The 22,101-nt window shown below is 48.3% G+C and overlaps 6 protein-coding genes across 6 annotated transcripts; 4 read left to right on the plus strand and 2 right to left on the minus strand.

Moving 5' to 3' along the window:
* Positions 1–389: 389 nt before the first annotated feature.
* Positions 390–2,450, minus strand: MYCFIDRAFT_106837 (uncharacterized protein; the record flags this gene model as incomplete). Its single annotated transcript, XM_007934391.1, has 2 exons — positions 390–1,448; positions 1,533–2,450. Coding segments are annotated over 2 exons (1,977 nt in total), but the record flags the coding sequence as incomplete, so codon positions are not given.
* An 828-nt stretch (positions 2,451–3,278) lies between these two features.
* Positions 3,279–3,920, plus strand: MYCFIDRAFT_46883 (uncharacterized protein; the record flags this gene model as incomplete). The annotated part of the gene is made up of 1 exon (XM_007934287.1): positions 3,279–3,920. The coding sequence occupies one exon, from the start codon at positions 3,279–3,281 to the stop codon at positions 3,918–3,920; it is 642 nt and encodes a 213-aa protein (XP_007932478.1).
* Positions 3,921–4,717: 797 nt separating this feature from the next.
* MYCFIDRAFT_61252 (uncharacterized protein) lies at positions 4,718–6,501 on the plus strand (the record flags this gene model as incomplete). Its single annotated transcript, XM_007934300.1, has 3 exons — positions 4,718–4,993; positions 5,047–5,369; positions 5,425–6,501. The coding sequence occupies exons 1-3, from the start codon at positions 4,867–4,869 to the stop codon at positions 6,499–6,501; spliced, it is 1,527 nt and encodes a 508-aa protein (XP_007932491.1). The 5' UTR covers positions 4,718–4,866.
* A 1,872-nt stretch (positions 6,502–8,373) lies between these two features.
* MYCFIDRAFT_212760 (uncharacterized protein) lies at positions 8,374–9,600 on the plus strand. Its single transcript, XM_007934392.1, has 2 exons — positions 8,374–9,425; positions 9,520–9,600. The coding sequence occupies exons 1-2, from the start codon at positions 8,512–8,514 to the stop codon at positions 9,551–9,553; spliced, it is 948 nt and encodes a 315-aa protein (XP_007932583.1). The 5' UTR covers positions 8,374–8,511; the 3' UTR covers positions 9,554–9,600.
* Positions 9,601–10,474: 874 nt separating this feature from the next.
* Positions 10,475–12,400, plus strand: MYCFIDRAFT_205569 (uncharacterized protein). The gene has a single exon (XM_007934393.1). The coding sequence runs from the start codon at positions 10,706–10,708 to the stop codon at positions 12,332–12,334; it is 1,629 nt and encodes a 542-aa protein (XP_007932584.1). The 5' UTR covers positions 10,475–10,705; the 3' UTR covers positions 12,335–12,400.
* Positions 12,401–13,614: 1,214 nt separating this feature from the next.
* On the minus strand, positions 13,615–14,834 carry MYCFIDRAFT_212762 (uncharacterized protein). The gene has a single exon (XM_007934394.1). It carries the CDS (start codon positions 14,636–14,638, stop codon positions 13,898–13,900), a length of 741 nt encoding a protein of 246 aa, XP_007932585.1. The 5' UTR covers positions 14,639–14,834; the 3' UTR covers positions 13,615–13,897.
* Positions 14,835–22,101: the final 7,267 nt, after the last annotated feature.

The raw sequence follows: 22,101 nt of genomic DNA on the forward strand, positions 1-22,101 counted from the left end.
CGACTCAAATCGAAAAACCCTCTGCGACCACCAAACATTGGTGAATCACCTCCTTGCGGTGATATGGGCGAGACTGCCGAAGATCTGTCGGCAGAAGCCTGTCCGGCATCCTGGACCTGGCGATAAGAACTTCTTGGCCTTGCTGGCTCGTCACGATCCTTTCTGCTCCAAGGCGTCGACAATATGCTCGCACTTGATCTTCTCCGTCCGTTCTTCGTGTCGGCATCCATCTCGTGATCAGGCACCGTAAGTGTGGCAGGTGATGGTGATGATGCTCGGTTGCTTCCGGCAATCGACTGGTTTCGTGGAGTGAGCATGCTGCTATCGGTTCGTGCGAATCCAGCTGCCGCAAGGACATCGTTGGCTTCGTTTCCCCCATTTTCTGCCTTCTCTCTTTCTTCGACCGCCTTCTCCTCTCGATGTATTGTGCTTTCGTCGTGAGAGCTGCCCCATCCACTCCACATTGCCAGACCCCATGACTTGCCCTTCTTCTTTTGCTCTGGCGCAACACCAGCTTGCCTCCTGTTGATAAGTGCTGTAGGAGGTGGATTCTCGCCTGCTTGCACCCTATCCCAATCTTTCTGCTCCTTTATCTTCTTTTTGACAATCTTCTTGTATTCACTGGCAAACTTTTGCTCGTTCTCTGCTCTTTTAGCTAGCCATTTTCGTACTGGTCCTGGTTTGATGGCACCAATAGTGTTGGGATCCAGGTGTAGACACTTGATATCCGATTGACGCGGCAGAGGAAAAATGGTGCCGTGGCGATTGACTCGTTGTCGGATCATGTGGTCCTTGAATGGAGGTAATTCATCGCCTGCTTTACCAACGGCTCCCGTGGAGGTCAGCTTGAACTGTGTCGAGGTAACACCTTCATCACCAATGCTACCAAATGACGCAGTGTTACCATTCTGCTCCTTGAACTCATCCGCATCCTCACCTTCGCTGATCACAGAAATTGCATCATCGTCGAGAATTTCGATGGATTTATGCTGAGCCCGTGCCAATGCCCAGGCGCCGAATTGTGCTACTGCTCGGTACATATATTTGGCCGGCCGGGTGAAAGAGAGCGTATGTGGTACGTGGCAGAGATCTTCCCACACTTGTAATTGCACATCTGTAGGCGGGTATAAGTTCAGAACGCTTCGGTCGGGGTCGTATACGTCCAGAATGACATGGCTGGGAGGATATGCCGTGGGGTTTGCTGCCTTGTGGGCCAGATAGATCTGCTCGTCTCTCAGGAGCTCTGCGCCTCCGACTTGAATCAGCATCGGAGGCAAGCCTCCCAACGAAGGCTGCTGTACCGCTGACACTAACGGATGTGTCAAGAGATCATTTCTCGCGTACATCTGGATCTGCTCTCGAATGATCACAAGCTTGTCATCAATAGCGAGCTCGAGGCGAAGCGAGCTGCCGGGTATAGCTGGAATTGGCTCGGCCTTCTTCCTGTCCTCTTTTGCTAGATCGCGAAGATTGTCTCTGCTGGGCCTTGTGGTGACAGACATTGATTCAATGTCTGCAGGTAGCTCGACCACGTCAAATGGCTGCTCGACTGGCTGCGTGAATTTGCGCTCCGCTTTCTTCGGCTCTTCATCGCTGACCGGAGGAGGTGGCCACGCCATGCTTGGTTTGTGGTGAAAGCCACAAGGTGGAATATAATCCCCTACACCATCGCCAGATGTGCTTGGAAATGAATGGGTGAGATCGACCCAAGGCGACAAGAGTATAGTGCCTGCGGGAAGCGGGCAGCCTTGATCTCGAAGGGTGACTAGCATAGCAAGGACCATGCCGCCTCCAGCACTGTCTCCCGCGATCAAGACCTGATTTGGCTCGAAGTGCTCCAGCAAATAGAAATAGGTAGCGATGCAGTCATGCAGGCCACAAGGGAAAGGAAATTGTGGTGCCAATCTGTATCGTGGAGCAAGCACGCGTGCCTTCAGTTTCCGAGCATGTCGCTGCATTTGGTATCGGTGCTCGTCCACAGAGCCAAAGTAATATGCTCCGCCATGCACGTAGAGAATGACTCGGTCGCATCTCGTGCCTGCCCGTTTCCTCTCATTATGATGCTTCTTCATCTCAATCCATTCTGCATGGAGCGGACTCTCAGGTCGGCGCCACTGCCACCACTTCTCGCCTCCGACTTTCTCGATTCCTTGAGGACCGAGTTGTTTCTGCAAGACATTGGCACTTCGAGTGAGGAACTGAGGCGGGATTTCCACATCCTGCGTTCTCACCCAGGTTGGAACGGGCACCGATTGCGCTGTGAAGGCCTGCAGGTCTTCTATGGTGTGCTTGGAGCTGTAGTCGAGGAATTGGCGAATCAATCGCAGACCCTCATGGTAGGAGATGTGGGCGGTCGGCTTCTGCTTGAGGGGTTTGCGATTGAGGTAGTGAGAGAAGTAGGTCTCGATGAGCGACGGCGTGACTGCGGACGCGACGGTGAGGGTGTTGAAAGGCATCGTCGGTGAGGGCGGAGTGGCAGCCCGCTATGCTGGTGTCCAACGAGTTCCGATGCCTATGCCTATGCCTATGCCTATGCCGTCAATGCCGCCATCGTGGCGAGAGTATTGGGGCGTGGACGTGGTTCGGATCAATCGGACACATAGCAACACTTGATGCAGTCTATTCAAATCTTCGCCCAATATCGTAACCCAAGCACGTAGGTAGTGAGAGGAGGGGAATGACTCCAGAAGCCGAAGCAGTCGTTGCCCAACGCTGTGCACAACGAGTCAGTCAGGCCTGGAGGTTGGCCGTGTCAGATATCCAGGATATTCTAGTGTCCCTCCTGAGACGCTGGGCTTCAACACAGAAACAATCGCCGGGTTGTGAAAAGGAGCGCCAGACTTTCACACAAGTCGAACTTAGGCACGAGCGCGTCATGTCATCACAGCACACTGAGCACAGGCACATCTGGAACGGAACGATATGCACCCCAGACTGCTCTCCCTGCAAAGTGAGATGCCTAACTGTCCTGGCGGCACCAGGGGGAATGATGCGAGAATAGCCTTGGCATGCAGTGGCTTTGGCGTCCAAAAAATTGTTTGCCTTGGTCTCGGTGATTGATCGGTCCAACGGCCAACGACATCCACATCTCTACCACTGCTTCCCTACATGTTTGCATTGCCATACAGCAGCCCTGAGGCAATCTCCACCTCGAGTAACTTGTGACCGCACTCCCGATCCGCACCGCTCGAAAGCAGCGCGACTCGAGAAACTCTGGCTAGACTGCAACGCCAATACCCATTCAAGCCACACATCAATACCTCAAGCACATCGCAAATATGGCCGCGCCTGCACAAAATGGCCCTGTGCCCGCGGGCGCCCCTGCAAAAGCGACAGAAGCGCAACTCATCACTGCCTTTGACAACTCAATATGGTATCTACTTGACCTATGGCAACCGCTATCCATCGCAGTGGATAATGGCTGGGGCGGAGGGAATTCTTCAGACAAGCGCGACTGGTTCGCCGGCGCAGTTTCCGATTTCTTGAATCAACCGCAGTATATCAATCCTGCTCCGGGTGCTGTGCTCACCTTCGCCGACATGCAAGAAGATCTCGAAGTTTTCCTCCTACAAATCATGCAGGACGAGTTTGACTGCAACATCGAAGACGAATCGGAAGTGGAGCTTGCGAACGGCATCCTCAGAGTGCGAAAAGCCATGACTGAGACCTTAAGCACGGCTGCGGCGGACGAGGTGAAACAGAGATGGGAGAATCGAGGAAGCAAAAAGCATGAAAAGATTGTGGTTCAGGAAACGAACCAGGAAGTTGGCGACGACGAAGAGTGGGATGGTTTTGATGAGGACGAGGATATGGACGAGGCGCCACAGCTCCTGCAAGCGCCTGCACAGCCGCGAGAAAAGCCTATACCTGAGGTTGACGAGGACGGATTCACAAAAGTCCCGAGCAAGAAAAAGAGATGAGATGGGTCATGTGGAAGTAATTGAGGGAAAGATACATCTTCGAGCTGAGCAGCGGCAGATTCGGCGCCGCACAGCGCAGTAGTCGATGGGAATCTTCGACCGCCATTTCAGACACCAGGCGCCATTGGTGCTCGGCTCATACTCAGGCATAGACACCCGATATTGCAGCGCGCGTCCTTTGTCCGAACTTCGAAGAGACAGGACGAGCCGATCGCCAGAACCCACTAAGAACCTTCGCCGTCCTCACATGCAGTAGGCAAATCTTAGTCGAGGAGCATACGATAAAGATAGGCCAGAGTGATCTCTCGCTCAGATGCAATAGGGAAAACGACTTGACGACGCCTCTACTACATTTGATCCAAGTGGTGGCAAATGTGCAACCCAAGCCTTATGAATTTCTCTCCGTGTACGACTAGCGACTGGCCGAATTTCGTTATATCAGCCTTGTACGTGTGTTTCCCGACATTAATGCCGCTGCACATCTCTGCTACCATGCTCAACAAGATGGTCAGTTCCTGCGCACGTACTTCTTCCCATCGACCACGTCGGCGTGACGTCGCACAGCAACAAATATTTCCAAACGCACGGTACCTGATCAGCGGCTATTGCGGAGTTATTGAGCCTCCGCAAAATCCTGTCCTCAAATGTTGTTCACCTCATTGGCCGCTCGTGGCACGTTTGCTCGTCCAACCTTCCATTTTCACTTTTTTGTGGGGTAGACCTCTGCTCTCGGGGAAGAGGAAGGCGAGAGGTGAAGCCGCGGACGATGAGGCTGGACGCATGCTACGCCATCGAGCGCTTCGAGGAGTATTAAGATCGCCAATAGTCAAGGGTCACTGAACATCATATTGACCTGGGGCGTTGCCATCTTGTGCGACTGCTTTTCTTCTCCCATTCCTCTCTCATTGTGATACCCTGTACTATCTACCATTCTCATTCAGTCAAGATGAATCACGAGGATCCGAACAAGCAGCCCAAGAGCAAGCAGCTTACTGGTGAAGAGATCGCACAGCACAACAGCAGAGAGTCTTGCTGGGTCATTATCCATGGCAAGGGATACGATGTTACGGAATGTCAGTATACTCCAGTACAGACATGCTCTCTACACATGCTAATATCAATCTAGTCTTGCCCGAACACCCAGGCGGCCCCAAGATCATCCTCAAATATGCCGGTAAAGACGCCACCGAAGAATACGAACCTATCCATCCACCGGACACCCTCGACAAGTACCTAGACAAGAGCAAGCATTTGGGTGAGGTAAACATGCAGACCGTCGAGAAGGAAGAGAAAGAAGAAGATCCCTTCGAGGTGGAACGACAAGAGCGCATCAAACATATGCCGATCCTGGAACAATGCTACAACATGATGGACTTCGAAGCCGTAGCCCGAAGAGTCATGAAGAAGACGGCATGGGCATACTATTCAAGCGGTGCCGACGATGAGATTGTGAGCACCATACAACGACTCTCCTCTCAGACCCAAGCTAATGCGTGCGCTTCAGACCATGCGAGAAAACCACTCAGCCTTCCACAAAATCTGGTTCCGCCCCAAAGTCCTCGTAAACGTCGAAAACGTCGACCTCAGCACAACCATGCTCGGAACAAAAGTCAGCATCCCCTTCTACGTAACCGCCACAGCTCTCGGAAAACTCGGAAACCCCGAAGGCGAAGTCGTACTGACACGAGGCGCGAAAAAACACAATGTCATCCAAATGATCCCGACATTAGCCTCGTGCTCTTTCGACGAAATCGTAGATGCAAGAGAAGGCGATCAGGTGCAATGGCTGCAATTGTATGTGAACAAGAATCGGGATATCACGAAGAGGATTGTTCAACATGCGGAGCAAAGAGGTTGTAAAGGACTGTTCATCACCGTCGACGCTCCGCAGTTGGGTCGAAGGGAAAAAGATATGCGTTCGAAATTCGACGATACGGGATCTAATGTGCAGAACACGGGTGGAGATCAGGTCGATCGATCACAAGGCGCGGCGCGTGCGATCAGCTCTTTCATCGATCCGGCATTGTGTTGGGACGATATCCCTTGGTTCTTGAGGATCACGAAAATGCCGATTATTCTGAAAGGGGTGCAGAGGGTGGAGGATGTGATGAAAGCGGTGAGTTACGGGGTGCATGGCGTCGTGCTTTCGAATCACGGGGGGAGACAATTAGACACCGCACGGAGTGGGATAGAGATTTTGGCAGAGGTTATGCCGGAGTTGAGGAGACATGGGTTGGAAGGGAAACTCGAAGTTTTCATCGACGGGGGGATTCGAAGGGCGAGCGATATTATTAAGGCGGTGTGTTTGGGTGCGAAAGGTGTGGGTATTGGTCGACCGTTTTTGTATGCCATGTCGGCGTACGGACTTCCAGGTGTGGACCGGGCGATGCAGTTGTTGAAGGATGAGATGGAGATGAATATGAGGTTGATTGGGGCGAGTAAGATTGAGGAGTTGGAGCCGAGTATGGTTGATAGCAGGGCTTTGAGTATGCATACGACGCCTGTGCCGAATGACATTTTGAGCTATAATGTTTATGATAGCTTGAGCGGGCCGGTTTGGCAGAAGGGTGCGAAGTTGTAGAAGGAATGGGACAGGTGGCTTTGTGTATATTGTAGAGATTGAGCGCGGAATTGATTGTTATAGATGAAGCTCTTCTTGTTGTTGAGCATTGTTTGGTGAAGGGGTCCTGTGCAATTCGGCAACATTCCGCGTTCTAGACTCTAGACGGCATATGCGGTTGATGGAAATAGGAGACGAGACATCCATCATGAACGACCGTCGATTATGATGTAAATGACTCGGGAGATGGATCTTACGGTGGTAGCGGACAAACGGGCTTATCATGGTGTGGTTCGCGTGAGCCATCTCCGTCTCCGCGCCTTCCTCATTATTGAACGCAAGCCGTAGAGGCAGGCAATATACGTCGATACTGTAATCTAAGCCGACCGCCGCGATTTATAGTCACCGAGCGTGGTTTGCTATCTATGATATGATCGGGACCCGAAGTTGTCGGAGCGGGGTGGTTCCGGGGACATGCGCACAAGCATACGGACTGGCATGCGGACCAGCAATGCACGTCGCCACGGCCGGAAACGGACAGGACAAGTCGTCGATGGGTGCGATGGGCGTCCATGATGGTAATATTGGTCGAAGCCGATGCTGGGCGGGGTCTCGATCGCGGCATAGAATGCTCGAGTGTGCGCCGATCGATTCGCGCCGATATAGCGCGGGGCACGGCGGGCAGGCATCAGAGTTTGCGGAAGGCCACCCACTCTGCTGCTCTGCACTGCACTGCAGCGAACAACTTGTTGCTGCGAGATTATTATTGGCATGGCATGGCGAGAATTATTGATGTTCGCTGCCAAGCCCAGCGGTGCACGACGCTGCATCTCATCATGATTCGCACTTTCGCCCGCGGATCCCTGCTGATCCGCCATCGCGCGTGGCCATTGGCCCCCCGGACCTGACCTGAGGAGTGCTGCGTGCTCCATGACCACCACACTACTACTCTCGGGAACGTCTTCCTCCACGTCGACGTCTCACTCTCACACGCCACCGCTCTTTTCTGCACAGAGACCCTCTTCGGCTGTCCAGCATTGCCACTGCCTTCCATTCTTCCCACCCTGACCTGTGTCGCCTCCGAGCTTTCTGATTCATACCCGCTGTCCGTGCTCAGCCTTGGGCCCTTCGAACTGGCTGCACCGCGTCCCCGAAGACGTCATTCCCAGCACAAGTACCTCCCACCACTTCACTGCTCACCTGAGTAGTCCATCATCGCACAACACCTCAGCCTCTCGACCGTCTCACCAGAGCTTGCCGAACAACACCTGCAATACATGGAGGAGTGGCGCCGTCACATAGGCTGCGTATGAGACCGCGACACGCAGCAAGCTGGATACCTCATACCTCGCCCCGCCAGCAGGCCAACCCTTCAACCTGGCGACAAAATCCGACGACTTCATGCGCCAAGATGGCGTGCAATTGGAGAAGAGTGCGCCGCCCGCTGCCTTAGCAGCACATGAAGATGCGAGGCAGCTGGTGCGCTTGATCCAATGCACGCAGTGTTCGCGGCCGTTCCGGAATCCAGTCACCCTTCCATGTGGCAACTCGCTATGCAAACACTGTCTACCCGCAACTCATCAGCGAGAATACATCTCCTACCCGGACTTGCCTGGTCGTCGCCATGGAATCCAGTGTCCATTCCGAGACTGCGGATTGGAACATCCCGCGTCCGATTGCAATATCGATGTGGTCTTGACCAAAGTCATGGAATCCATAGCGGAAGTGGTTGCGAAGCATGAATCGCTTAGGCAAAGCAGTCCCATGTTGATTGAGGAAGGAGCGCGCTGGGATGAAGTGGTCAGTTCCCAGCCTGCAACCGAGAAGCCGAAAGTTGATCAGTCACGTGGCGGAAGACTAGTCGCGACATATTCCTTGGCTGCCAGAGGTGACCTGGATTACAATACCGATTTGACATATTCTGCTTCGTCCGAGACCGATGGGACAACCAAAGCTTTGGACATCAGCGTACTCCATGAGCTTCTGGAAGCCACCCAGAAAGAGGTCGATTGCCAGGTCTGCTACAACATCATGCTGGATCCGGTCACAACTTTCTGTGGCCACACCTTGTGCCGTGAGTGCATGGCAAGAGTTCTCGATCATTCGCTCCATTGCCCTGTGTGTCGTCGGGATCTTGCGCTGCCCCCTGCTCTCTTCAGGCAGCCCAGCAACAAGACCCTGGTCAGTCTGCTCAATGGACTTTGCCCGGAAATGATTAGCTCGCGAGCGGAAGCTGTGGCTGCTGAAGAGAGAGGTAGTCGTGGCCTCTCCAACGTACCGCTGTTCGTGTGCGCCCTCGGCTTCCCACACCAACCGACCTTTTTGCGGATATTCGAACCTAGATATCGATTGATGCTGCGGCGAGCCCTAGAAGGGAATCGACAATTTGGCATGCTGATGTACAACCGATACGGAGAGCCCCAGGGCGACCTTGGCACTGTCCACTTCTATCAGTACGGAACCATGCTCCACATCGTTCACGCACAACTGTTGGCAGATGGCACCAGTCTGATCGAAACTCGTGGACTTTATCGTTTCCGCGTGAAGAGCCACGGATCCCTGGACGGATACACAGTGGGCGATATTGAGCGATTGGACGATGTCAGTCTGGTGGAAGAAGAGCGAATAGAAGCGGAGGAGACCTCGTTGCCACCCGCTCAAGATGGCGACATTGCCGGTCAGGTTACTAGGATGTCGACGCAAGAGCTGCACATGCTCGGTCAAACATTCATCACGCGCATGCAAGGCAGGAGTGCGAATTGGCTCCAGCAAAGAGTCTTGGACATTCACGGACAGCCACCAGAAGATGCAGCATTGTTTCCTTACTGGTTTGCAAGTGTCCTCCCCATCAGTGAGGAAGAGAAGTACAAGCTTCTTGGAACGCGAACGGTGCGAGAGCGATTAAAGATCACGGCAACGTGGATTCGAAGGATGGAGACGCAAAGATGGTAAGCTTCCCTTCTTCTTATTCTTGCTACGTTGATCCAGCGATGTTTCCGCATGTCTGTCTATCATCGGAACATCACTGACAACATCTTCAAGGCAATTAATATTCGAGTTTGATGAAGACTGACTGTAGTTGATTAGGTATCAAAGCAATTCATGCCGCATTCTATGACTAGCCGCTTTGAACGGTCTTGGTCCGACGATCTTTATCGTGATTGCTCTTGCCATGACCTGGTTTCGCGATCCCCGAAATATACACATATCATCCTAGATATACCCCAAACGGCGTGGGAGGGAAGCATGTGCATTGGACGGCGCATGGGCAGGCGCATTGATGAGCATCTTCTGGGAGAAGGCATTTTTTTCGGCGTTGCACTAAATCATGGTAGCTGTGGCTACTAGGCCGGCATACACATGTGATCCATGTATCGAACGACGACTACGAGAGCATTGCTAGAGGGGGGCCGGTAGCATTCACCCAAGTTCATCAAATCATCTCTAGCCTCACGATGTATGCGACGCTGCAAATCGTTTGACCAAGCTGAAGCGAGACGTCTCGCCAGGCTGGTAGATGTGCAAGCCAGCATCAAATCACATCAGCTTCACATTGATACCCTCTCCTAGACTCGCTCAAGAAGCGACCAGCCAGAAGTTGCTTGCTTGTGACGAGATGAAGCCCAGCCGCGTGTCAATTGTGATCAAGTGCACATTTCATGCCGTCAAGCGATGCACATGGAGCTGCACAGTGCAGAGGATGTGTCGTGCGCCGTCTACGGATGTGGTGTGATTGAGCAGGAGACGGTGACTTGGCGTACAGGAAATGCCGTTCCTGCATGAGCAGCGACCAATTCGGAGAGATGGTTGACGGTGCTCAACTTGGTGGCTCGCTCGGCGAAGAAATGTCGACGGCCAGCACGACATGTCATTGGCGTCTCGGACATGTCACGTGGGCCGAGACGAATCCCACATCGTGGTTAAGCGCTGGGAGGTGGGCACCAAGCGCCGCTCCGTCTTCACGCTTCGCTTCGTCGATACATTACGCGCTCCGCACTTGGTAGGACGGCATGGGACTTGTATATCGTCGCAGACTCCCTGTCGTGAGTTCTTCTCTCCTTGTCCGTCTCCACTCCACCTCCTCTCGTGAGTCTGCACTGCCAATGCGAAAAGCACCGTTCCCACCTTAGATGCCTGACGCAAGCTCCAGCCGCCGGAGTACCTCGTCAGGTGTCGACCCGGAGCCATTGATCCTGGGAAGATTGAGTCGCAGCGCATCTTCGCCATGTCGCTCAAGCAAGAGATAGAGACCTGGGTCGCAGCGCTGGCTGCGTACGACAACAATGAGTTCGACAATGCCATCAAATGCTTCGAGCAGATAGCGGACACGTCCAAGATCTTGTTCAACTGTGGGGTGATACATGCGACGTTGGGCGAACACGCGAAGGCTGTGGAGTGCTACCAGCGCGCAGTCCAGCTCGACCAGTACCTTGCCATTTCGTACTTCCAGCAAGGCGTCAGTAACTTCCTCATGGGCGACTTTGAAGAGGCTCTGGCCAACTTCAACGATACTCTGCTATATCTTCGAGGCAACAACAACATCGACTACGAGCAGCTGGGCCTCAAGTTCAAGCTGTACTCCTGCGAAGTCCTGTTCAACCGAGGCCTGTGCTACATCTACCTCCAGCAGAAAGACGCTGGCATGCAAGATCTCATCTTTGCGACAAGAGAAAAGATGGTGCCGGATCACGACGTGATTGACGAAGCCATTCGCGAGCAGGCCGAGGGGTATACGGTGTTTTCCATCCCAGTCGGCCTTGTCTACAGACCAAACGAGGCCAAGGTGAAGAATCTCAAGGCCAAGGACTACCTTGGGAGAGCGAGATTGGTCGCTGCGCAGGACTATCAAAGCTCAGATCCACGCCGGCAAGCTGCTCTTGCGGCTGCCGGAATCGACGACCGGCCTGGTGAGAAGCTCTCGTATGCTGCGCTCAACCTCGTGAGACCAGATTTGCGCAGTCGGGGCGCAAGACAACAGTCAGAGCCGCCCATTCACCGCAATGTATTCCCTCCAACGCCACCACCTGAGCTCGAGCGGCCCGATTCTGCCCACGGCAAGAGAAAATCTTCCGAAAGCACCAGCTCTGAAAGATCAAATCTCCAAGCCGCCCGGCCCTCGGCGAAGCCATTACGGCTGGAACTCGGCGTGGCAGCTTTTGAGCAGAAAACCAGCCCAGCCGAGCGACCACGGCTAGGCACAAAACGATCGGAGTCCGAACGTCCTCCCATGAGACGAGAATTTTCAGGTGGATCAACAACACGAGGCAGAGAAGGAAAGAGTGCGCGTGAGCAGCAAAGAAGTGTGCAGCATCGAGAAATCCCGGAAGTGCGGATCGAGGAAGACCCGATTGAGGCATACAGTGAACAGGTCATCACGCAACAACAGCAACAACAAGCCTCATCACATCAGCGCTCGCGATCAAGTGCGCACCGCAGTCAGCCGGTCGCAATCGAAGAAGAAGACGAGGATGATGTGATCTCACCCTCCGATTCAATCCATTCCCCCCTCGCCTTCGAAATAATCCTCCCTCCCAAGCAGCAGTCACACTCCCACCGCTCCCACTCTTCTCGTCGTGCGCCGGAACTTCGGAAACTTCGCATCAAAGTGCATGCCGAAGATATGCGATATGTCATGACTTCCCCTTCTGTCACTTACGGCGACCTTTCATCACAAATCCGATCGAAGTTCGCTTTGCAAGGTGCTTTTAAACTTAAGATTCGCGATGAGGATGGCGATTTGGTGACTTTGGCTGACCAGGATGATCTTGATATGGCTGTCGCTATGTGTAAGGCTGTTGCTGTCAAGGATCGGGCTGATATGGGGAAGATGGAGATGTGGGTGCAGGAGATTTGATGTGTGTGTGTGATGTGATGTGATTTGATACCCTTTCTTGAAAATGAATGAGTGGGGTTGATATATATTTTTTTTCTTCTGGCATTTGCATACGAAACGACAGGATTTGTACTATGTACTTATTATATCTTCTAGAATCTCAGGTCTAGATTATATAAAACTGGTTTTTTTTTCTATATCAAGAACTCCTGCCTGCATCTAGTTGTTACGGGTCAAAATGTTTCAAAAATCGTTCACATGCGGTGCGGAGCGATGTTCCGACTTCCATGTGGTTGTTGATGAGACGTCTACAGAAAAAAAAAAGTTGGAAGTTTCATCAAGCTCCAAGTTCGCATCTCTGCCTGATTTTTTTGTTAACTCAACTACAAGCATCAATCCTGTGGAATTTTCGGTTGCTCGAGAAACCTTTCATTCATAAGAAAACCCAACTTCCTACATGGTTTATCGATGTCATCGCAGACGTCCTAATGAGTAGCAGATCCACGTGTACCTTGCAGTTCAAGGTTGGTTCCATTGTTTTCAAGTTTACATGTACATGTGATGGCAGCCATTGGGATGATGATGATGATGATGATGATGATGATGATAAGGGGAGTAGTGACGTCTTTGCCTCGTGGCATACCGGTATGGTGTATGTATGTGCTTTTTGGATGGCATGGAAGTTGGAAGAAGAGGATTGATCTTTGCGTCTAGGCGCTTGCAGCCGAGTCGTTACTGCTGTTGTTTTGGAAAAAAGAAAAAGAGTAAAAGTATCGAGTCTCGTACCAACATGCTCTCACACCATTCTTCTACACGTGGCTCTGCTCTACACCTTGGCAAGTTGAAACGAAAAACGAAAAGGTCAAACTAGTCGGCGACATGATCAACCCTTCGTACAGATCACAAAACTCCCCTGCTGTTCTAATAATCATGGAGTGGAGTCCGGACGCCGGAAACATTTCATCAGTGCATAATCTCATGATCTGTGGTTGTGCGAGTTTGCGGCCGGCTCGCCGCCCCCGGCCCGGCTAGGCAGGGGAGCTTATGCAGGCAAGCAAGCAAGCAGCTTTTTTTTTTCTTTCGTTTCGGCCCGTGCGGACGAAACGTTCCGTAGAGGGGCGTGGTCGCCGAGGTACCTACGTACTGTACTGTACTGTATTGCGGTGAATGAGAAGTGATTGTTTTTTTTTTTGCATGAGGAGATCATCTGGAGGGATGATTCGGCGATGCAAAGGAAGGATCAGCGAGAGGGGGGAGGGAGAGAGAGGGTGAATAGAGAGACAGACAGAGATGAGAGTGATGATGTTCGAATGTTTTGATTGTTATTATTCCATTCCATTCCATCTTCCAACCAAGCGTTCTTCTACCTCTGACTGGTGAGAGGGAGAACCGCCAATGTAACTGGTGTATGTGTTTGTATGAACATAAAAAATTCCTTTCCTTGCTTCTGAGATGAGATGAGATCGCGCTCAACAAAAATGTTCTGTTTTCCCTTCATGATTTATGGCCCCCCCACAAAAATGCTCGCTTCGCTGAGAACGCTGGATGATAACAACAAGAACAACAAGACTTGGTGAGAAGCGCTTAGCACGCCGCGATCATGGGCTGCTGATGTTGCTGCGCTAGCAGATTCTCAATCGATTGAGGTTTTGAGTAGAAGTCTGTAGTTGTGATTGCTTGTCGTTCCTTTTCGCTGAGCTCGAAAGGCGGTTGTTCTGGCGAAGGGATCGACTCGTCTTCGGAATCTGATTCGGAGTCGAGAGTAAGCTCTGGCGGAGAGTGTTGTGATGGGACGCGAATCAAAGCGTGCTCGTCGTCAAACTCGTCATCAGAGTCGGCTTCATCGTCAATTTCTTCTGATGAGATCTCGACGGGTGGTGATCGGATCTTCTTGAGGGGGATGTTGAACATGTCTGCGTCCTCGTCGTAGATGTCTGAGCCATCGTCGGACTCCATGTCGTCATCGTCATCGTCATCGTCATCCTCCTCAGCAATGGTGTCGATCCATTGCACATGTCGTGGCTCTTCTGGCGTGGATGCCTTGTTGACGGACTGGTTGAACCATGCCTCTTGCTCCCGCTCGGCATCGGCGAGCTCGACCATTAGAGAGTCCAAGAGGTTGGCGTGTCCGACGAGTAGTCGTAGATCGTGGTCTGCTCGTCCAGCTTCGCGACCGAGCTTGGTCCTCGCGGTCGAGGCGATGTAGTATGTTTGTGTGAGAGACATCTTCTGCTTCTTGACTGGTGGCAGAGTTGGGGCAGTCTGGTAGGTAGCGTTGGCCGTGAATGGCTCGAAGGAAGCTTGAAGCCTCAGATGAGAAGTCATGTTGTATGTATGCGTCCGGTGAGTCAGATACTGCTGTGATGGCGAAAGGGTTCTGCCTGAGTCACCCCGAACAATAAAGTTATCGGGTGGAGAGCTAGGCTGGTGAAGTCCGAAGTTGTTCAAAGGCGATGGTGTTCTTGGTCGTTGTTGGTGATTGACAATGATTGTCTTGAGTGCGTGTTGTGTTGATGTTGTGGAGTAGGGAAGCTGAACAGACAACAACGGGACGAAGGAGTATAGAGATATATCCTCAAAGCAGCAGTGCCTTGGAAGCCGCAAGCTCCGTCGTCAGCGTTCCTAAACACCGTCTTCGGTCTTCCGCACGCCGTCCGGTCCCTGCTCGCCTGCCTGCCTGTCCGAGCGCAGAGGCCCCTGCAAACTCAGTTTCTGGAGTTTAGTCACCTAACGGCCGCAGCACACACCCTGGCTCCGGTGGTCTTGTGCGTCAGTCGCAAAGGATTCGTCTGCCTGGCCAATCGCACAACGGAGCTGCGCGTTTCCGGCTGCATGATTACTTCGCTGCTCTTTCATCACCAAGGGCAGAAGGCAGTGCTTCTGCGAGCTGTCCGTAGTCATCCTGCTGAATGTGGTAATCAATGCTCGCAGCCACTTGACTTGACTCCTGTCACTTGAGACAGCGGAGACATTATTATTTCGTAGAGTTGCTTGAGGCCCTCTTGAGACATGGCCCAGAAAGGATCATGGGCATCCGCGTGGCATGCGCAATCATAATTTCTCCAGGCCGCAGTGGAGCGCAAGGAATCAGGCAACGCAATAATGGGAAATGCGATCGCATTCGTATCTCGTCCCACAGCGAGCGTATACAGCCAGCCCTATGCTGTGCTACTGACGGCCTGACCGTCTGACGGGAGATTCGGGGTGTATGTGTGGCTTGAATTGCATGTTACAGCGCAGTATCCACGCAGCAAATTAAGATGCTGTGCTTCTTCGCTGTCGTACGAGCAAGCGAGTGCGATGTACCTGCGTACCTTACCGACATGTGTTCGGTCACTACTCGGATGCTATGCACACCTGCGGCCGAACACACAACTCCGCTCAAAAAATTGTTCGGGACTGTGACTGCGAGCGAATCACAACGTCTGAATCTCGGGTAGATTCGTTGCTCCACACCGGACACAACGTGCTGAGTATACAACGTACGAGCACGAGCACAATTCGCACATCGGACACTTCCGCATAGCGCTCGGTCTGTGAGGCATTGTTCAGGCGCCAACATTGCATTTGACAGCAACAATTTGTGCACTGCCCGAACACTAGATGCAGCTGCCGCTGGAGCAATGCGCTTTCGTAGGAAGTAGGTCGGAATCTAGTGCCAAGGGGGTAACCAAGGCGGACACCGTGGTCCTGTGCTATAAGTTATGGGTGCAGAAGAGACGGTGGCCAGGATTACTCACCTGCACAAACCATGCGACGGGAAGATTCACACGCCGTTCCTTCAGCTTGACCCCTTCGCTGGAATCATGTTCGCACACGTGAAGGAGCAGATCTCTCCGAGGTGATGACATCTCTGATCGCCGCTGACAAAACTGTTTCAATCTTGCAAAAAGTCAATATAATATGTGCTGATGAATCCGGCGCTCGATTAGTTGCTACACCATTCGAATCTTCCTGCTTCTCGCGAGAAGTCATGGCAGCAATCAGCGATTCCCAGACACTGCTGTCACAGAGAAGCCGCTCGAGCACAGCACGATTGGCTTGTGTGAGGCTCACACGGATACACGTTTCATCCGCAGCCTCAGCAGTCCTGGTCAGCCAAACACTCTCACAGAAGTACCTTTCCTGCACCCTAGAACTAGCCTGCACGCGGCTGCCAGGCCTGTCCTCCTCGCTTCGCTTACCACAAACAAAGATCTCACTGCTGTTCTGCACGTGGAAATGGCAGGCCCAATCCTTTTTAAGAGGGACAGAGCCCCTACACACGCCATTATTTGACAGTGTCAGCTGTATTGATTTTTCTCAGATGACACGGCGTGTGTCCAATTCGCAATTGGCCAGCGCCCGCAGAGGATCGAGCGCACCGCAACAGACTTCTGCCAGGCAGCTCGACGACTCCTCTCCCCTCGGCTTGGAAGTTGGCTGCTCGCCGAATCCTCCCTGCGAGTCTGCGACACCTCCGCAATAATGCACTTCTCCTGAGAAAGCCAGCCTTCGGCGACCGGCGACCATGCAAAAGCTTGTCGTGTGGAGGTAATATACCATGAAAGAGTGTCACCAGGCTTCGCCGGAAGTGTTTCTCGGCAGTGCCAAGGATAGCATTTTTGTTCTTTTATGCCAGCATGTATCCCCAAATAGGACAAGCCCAGCTACAAGCAGTGTCCAAGTGCGGAGATTGCTTGCTGCACTGGAACCTCAGGACATCTTCCCACTGCCTCCGGAGTCTTGAATCGGTATCGGGATACAATTTTGTACCTTTGAGCTTCCGTGGCCCGCTGCGGACAGCTTTGCAATACAGATAGCTTCCGGCGCAGAACACGGGAGGTGAAATACGAACATTCCGATAGTCCTGGTATACTGACCGAGTACGAAGACGTAGGGATAGAGAGCCACACCTTCCGAATCTTCCTCCGGCATGGTTGTAATGCGGACGTGATATGCAGTCTGCTTATTGAAGCTCTGTCAAAGCAAGGCATCTGCAGCACTGAAACCGTTGCGTGCTGGTCATGTTTGCACACCATGCGAGTTACACCCGCGAGCTCAAGATCATGAAAAAGCAGCAGCATTCTGGTGAAGAACGCTTCTCTGACATGCAATCGTGAACAGCCTTCTAGAACTGACAGCTATAGATCTCACCTGGCCGCTCAGATGCTATCGCCATAATCCGAAGAAGGCCAGGAATATTGAAACAATCGACGCGAAGCTGCTGCTCAAAGTGGCAAATAAGTTTTGAGTTGAGCCATCTTCTCTGCTACGATTGGCTTTTTGTTCTGACCATAATGGTTCCTGCCATCTCAGCACACTCCGAGCCATCTCACTCTCCCAACATTTGCGGAAGAGATAGTTGGCCATCCAATCAGTGAATCTTGACAGACGGACGCAAAGGTAGCAATCCGACTATGCACGCTATGCTCTGCTTTGAAACGATGGGGTGAGGTTACTCAGGACTCCAGCAATACCAACTGAGGCGAAAGGCAGTGGACGTCGATCTAGCAAGAACCTCGTCTTCATTCTCTCTGGCTGGAAGAAACGACGCCATTGCAGCTGTTCGCAAACGAAACCTCCCAAACGCAATCACTAACCTACCGTATCTCCCATAAGCAACTTCACGAGACAGCATGTCCCTACACACAGTAGGGTGCTGTTGCCTTAGCAAACCCATCCTGTCTCTCTAACTCATGAGTCGTTAGCACATCGTCTTGATCCCCACCCCTGTGAGAATTCGCGGCTGCTTTATCTCTGATAAAACGAGAGCGACACGTGAGCGCCAGAGATGCAAAAACCTTAGTAATTGTAATAGTAATAGTAAATAGTAAATAGTAAAGTTAAATTGGCAATAGTAATAGTAATAGTAATAGTAATTCTACAGAAAAGTCTATAGTAATAGTAATAGTAACAGTAATAGTAATTACTATTTAGTAATTACTATTACTATAGTAATTACTATTATACTATTTAGTATAGTGAGTTGTATTCTATACGAGTCCTAGTATTTATTTTTCTAGAATATATTATAATATTTACTATAGATATATCTAGTAAAACTATAGAGATATTAATTTTTAAAATTCCAATAATAAATTCTTATAGAAATTAATATCTTTATAGTTTTTATAGATGAACTATTAAAACAAAGTCTATATATAGTTAAAAAAATCTAGTTTTTTTTAAGATTTAAACGAAGTAGATTATATTACTAATACTAGTAAATTAAACAAAACAGAATTTAGAAAGAACTGCTTATTTATTAGGAATTACTATTATACTACTTATTATAGTAAAGTGTATTATATATAAGTCCTAATACTTTTTTTTCTATAATATATTACAATATTTACTAGAGCTATATCTAGTAAAACTATAGAGAACTTAATTTTTAAACGTTTTAGAATATATTTTTAAAGAAATTAATATCTTTATAGTTTTACTAGATACACTATTTAAAAAAAATCTATATATAGCTAAAAAAAATCTATTTTTTTATATCTAAACTAAGTAGGTTATATTACTAATACTAATAAACTAAAATATATTAAATAAATTAATATTTAAAGAGAATTAATTATTTATTAGTAATTACTATTATACTATTAATTATAATAAAGTGCATCCTATATAAGTCCTTATTTTGATTTCTTTTAAATATATTATAATGTTTTCTAAAGCTATATCTAGTAAACCTAGAGAGATATTAATTTTTAAATATATTAGAATATATTATTAGGGAAATTAATATCTATATAGTTTTACTAGTTATAGTATAAAAAAAAATTCTATATATAGTTAAAAAAAAATCTAATTTTTTTACTACCTAACGGTACTAGATTATATTACTAATACTAATAAATCAAATGGGACAAAATTTGGAGAGAACTGCTGACTCTTTAGATATGGTAGCTATAAATAGAAGTATTAAAATATTAATATATATACTAAAAAAATAAGAAATCTCGTAATATAATATATCTAATTATATAGATATAGGGAAAGCTAAAAAAAATAATAGTGTTTAAAAAGCAATTTTGTAATATAGCTTAAAAAAGCTATATATATAAGAATTAGAAAAATAAAAAATAGTTTTTTATATACTTAAAAAATTATATAATTTATTATAAAGCTATCTAGTTATTTAGAATTCGCTAGGAAAAAAGATATTTTTAATAATTTAAAATACATCTTACTTTAAATCTAAATATCTAAACGAATACTATACCTATTAAGCTAATATTAAAAATATAGACTAGTTAGTATATACCGCATCTATTTATAACTTTCTTTTTTAGAGTTTCCTACTAACCGGTCTTACAGAATTCCGTACGATATTCGAAGCTTTTTAAAGTTATTTCCTAATTTAGTAGCTCTAAATTAGGAAAGTTTCTACGAGCGGAGTAAGAGCGGGGTATACAGGGTATTACTATACGTCTTGTACGACCGTATAGCGTAGTCTCTTTGTCTAAACAAACTCGAAACGCAGATAAAGAATACAGAACAACTCGACAAATTCTAAACAAATCTCTGCCTTTCGAGATGTCTCGACAGCGCCGCTTCTACTACCCGCACGGCTTTAACGCCTACGATTACCGTCACGACTTTGCTAGGTCCCTCGGTGAACGTATTACGCTAAAGAAGTACGTTGTTATACTGCGATACTCGGATTCGTTCGCTAATTCTGTCTAAAAGCCCGACTTAGCGTCGCGACTTCTTTGCTCTTAAGTATGCCCTTCGTAAGGTTCAGAAATATATGGACAAAGTGAAGGACCTTAAGGCCGAGATTCGGACTCTAAACGAGCGCATTCACGACTTGGAAACGCGCCGTACGTACGCTGGTTTTTAGATATACTTTTCTAACGGTTTTAGTCGCCGTTTAGTACAACGAGAACCTGCCGACACCTATGCCGGGTCCTCTCCCTCTTCCGGAGCTCGAACTCGAGGATTTGCTGACTCCAAACTTCGAAGAATTTACCGCCGAACGTAAGTACAAATAGGAATACCGAAACGAGTACTAATTTTTGTTTCAGAAATCGAAGAAATTCTCGGAGGCTTGGACATTCAGAGCTTCTAATGTCGCTCTCAGATAGGCTGTATATAGCCTATATAACTATAAAACACTATCGTTAGTTGGGGGTAATCTAAAACCCTACCAAAAATCTGTTCTAAGACTTGTTTTTTTTTTATTCTTTAAGATTCAAAGAAATTATTAGGTATATTAAGAAAATAAATAATTAGATTTAGTATAAATCTATTCTATATATTAACAGAATTTATATCGTATACGTAGGAAGGCTATAAAAGCCCTAGAAGCCGGGGGGCCCCGACATTAGACTTTTGGAAATCCAACGCAATCCAACGCCGAAGTAGTATAGATTCGGGACTAAATAGTAGTATTCTAGGTCGGATCTAGTATAAATCTGTCCTATATATTAATATAATTTAGATCGTATACGTAGGAAGGCTATAAAAGCCCTAGAAGCCGGGGGGCCCCGACATTAGACTTTTGGAAATCCAACGCAATCCAACGCCGAAGTAGTATAGATTCGGGACTAAATAGTAGTATTCTAGGTCGGATCTAGTATAAATCTGTCCTATATATTAATATAATTTAGATCGTATACGTAGGAAGGCTATCGATCTCTAATATAAAGGTTTCTAGTAGTTAAATAGAATAAGCCTTAATTATAAAATAGTATCCTATCTAGATCTTAGTATTAGTACATTTTTTTCCTATACTATAATATTAAACTAACCTAGTACTATTAGTACTTATAAAGCTAATATCTAGTATTATAGTACTATATTTCCCTATTATTCTCTATATTCGTACTATAAGCTATACTAAATTCTATTCTAATTAAACCCTATTTCAGCGTCTAGGTCTATATCTATATTATCCATATCTAAAGCATCGTAGTCTTTATCTTCACTAGATAATTCATCGTCTTCGCTTAGAAGCCCTATAGTTTGTTCTAATTCCTCTAAATCTAAATCTTCCTTAGTAGCCTTTTCTTTTCCTTTATTACTCGAACTAAATGCTTCTAGAATGTTTTCCGTAGCTACTTCTTTATCTTTTATTATATCTTCTTCGTCTTTAATAACCCCTAGACTCTTTAATATAATAAGTTTCTTAAAATTCTCCGAGCTAAGTCTATTACGTTTCTTTGTTAATATATCGACTGCTATAGAGAACTGCGACTCGCTAGGTACCGAGGTTGCTAATATAGATAGATAGATAGATATTTCATTTGCCTGTTGTAGTGCCTTCCGGCCTATGTAGGTCTGTTTCTATGTATTGTTTTGGATAGGAAACTAACTTAGTTAGTAAAAACCTCCCTCCTGTCCTATTTATAAGTGCTAATCTTCCTCGTTTCCTTGTTTTCCTTCCTCTAGGGTATACTAGTGTTATAGTTGTTACCCTCTAACTACCTTGCCTACTGCCCTACCCTTCTTTCCCCCTCTTCTTCCCTCCTTCTTATCTACTCTTTAGTTTCCTTTACTAGTACGAATTGTTATACAAATCCCTATTTAATAATCTACTTTACTATCCTCTTTAGGTCTTCTTTACTCTAGATTAGCTTGTCGTATTCCCTTTCTATTACTTTTAGTCTCTAATTACTTCTGCCTTCTAACTATTAAGGGCAGACTAGTAGTATATGCTTAGGGTTCTAAGATTAGTAGCTATATTAGTAAGCTCTGCTTTCAATTCCTAGGACGTTTCTTCTAAATAGGTAAGATCTAAGTCTAATGTGTTTAGATCTGATTTGGATAGCTAGGCTTACCTCGGCCCTATTTAG

Source organism: Pseudocercospora fijiensis, assembly GCF_000340215.1.
Source record: "Pseudocercospora fijiensis CIRAD86 unplaced genomic scaffold MYCFIscaffold_19, whole genome shotgun sequence".
NCBI classification, from domain to species: Eukaryota; Fungi; Ascomycota; class Dothideomycetes; order Mycosphaerellales; family Mycosphaerellaceae; genus Pseudocercospora; species Pseudocercospora fijiensis.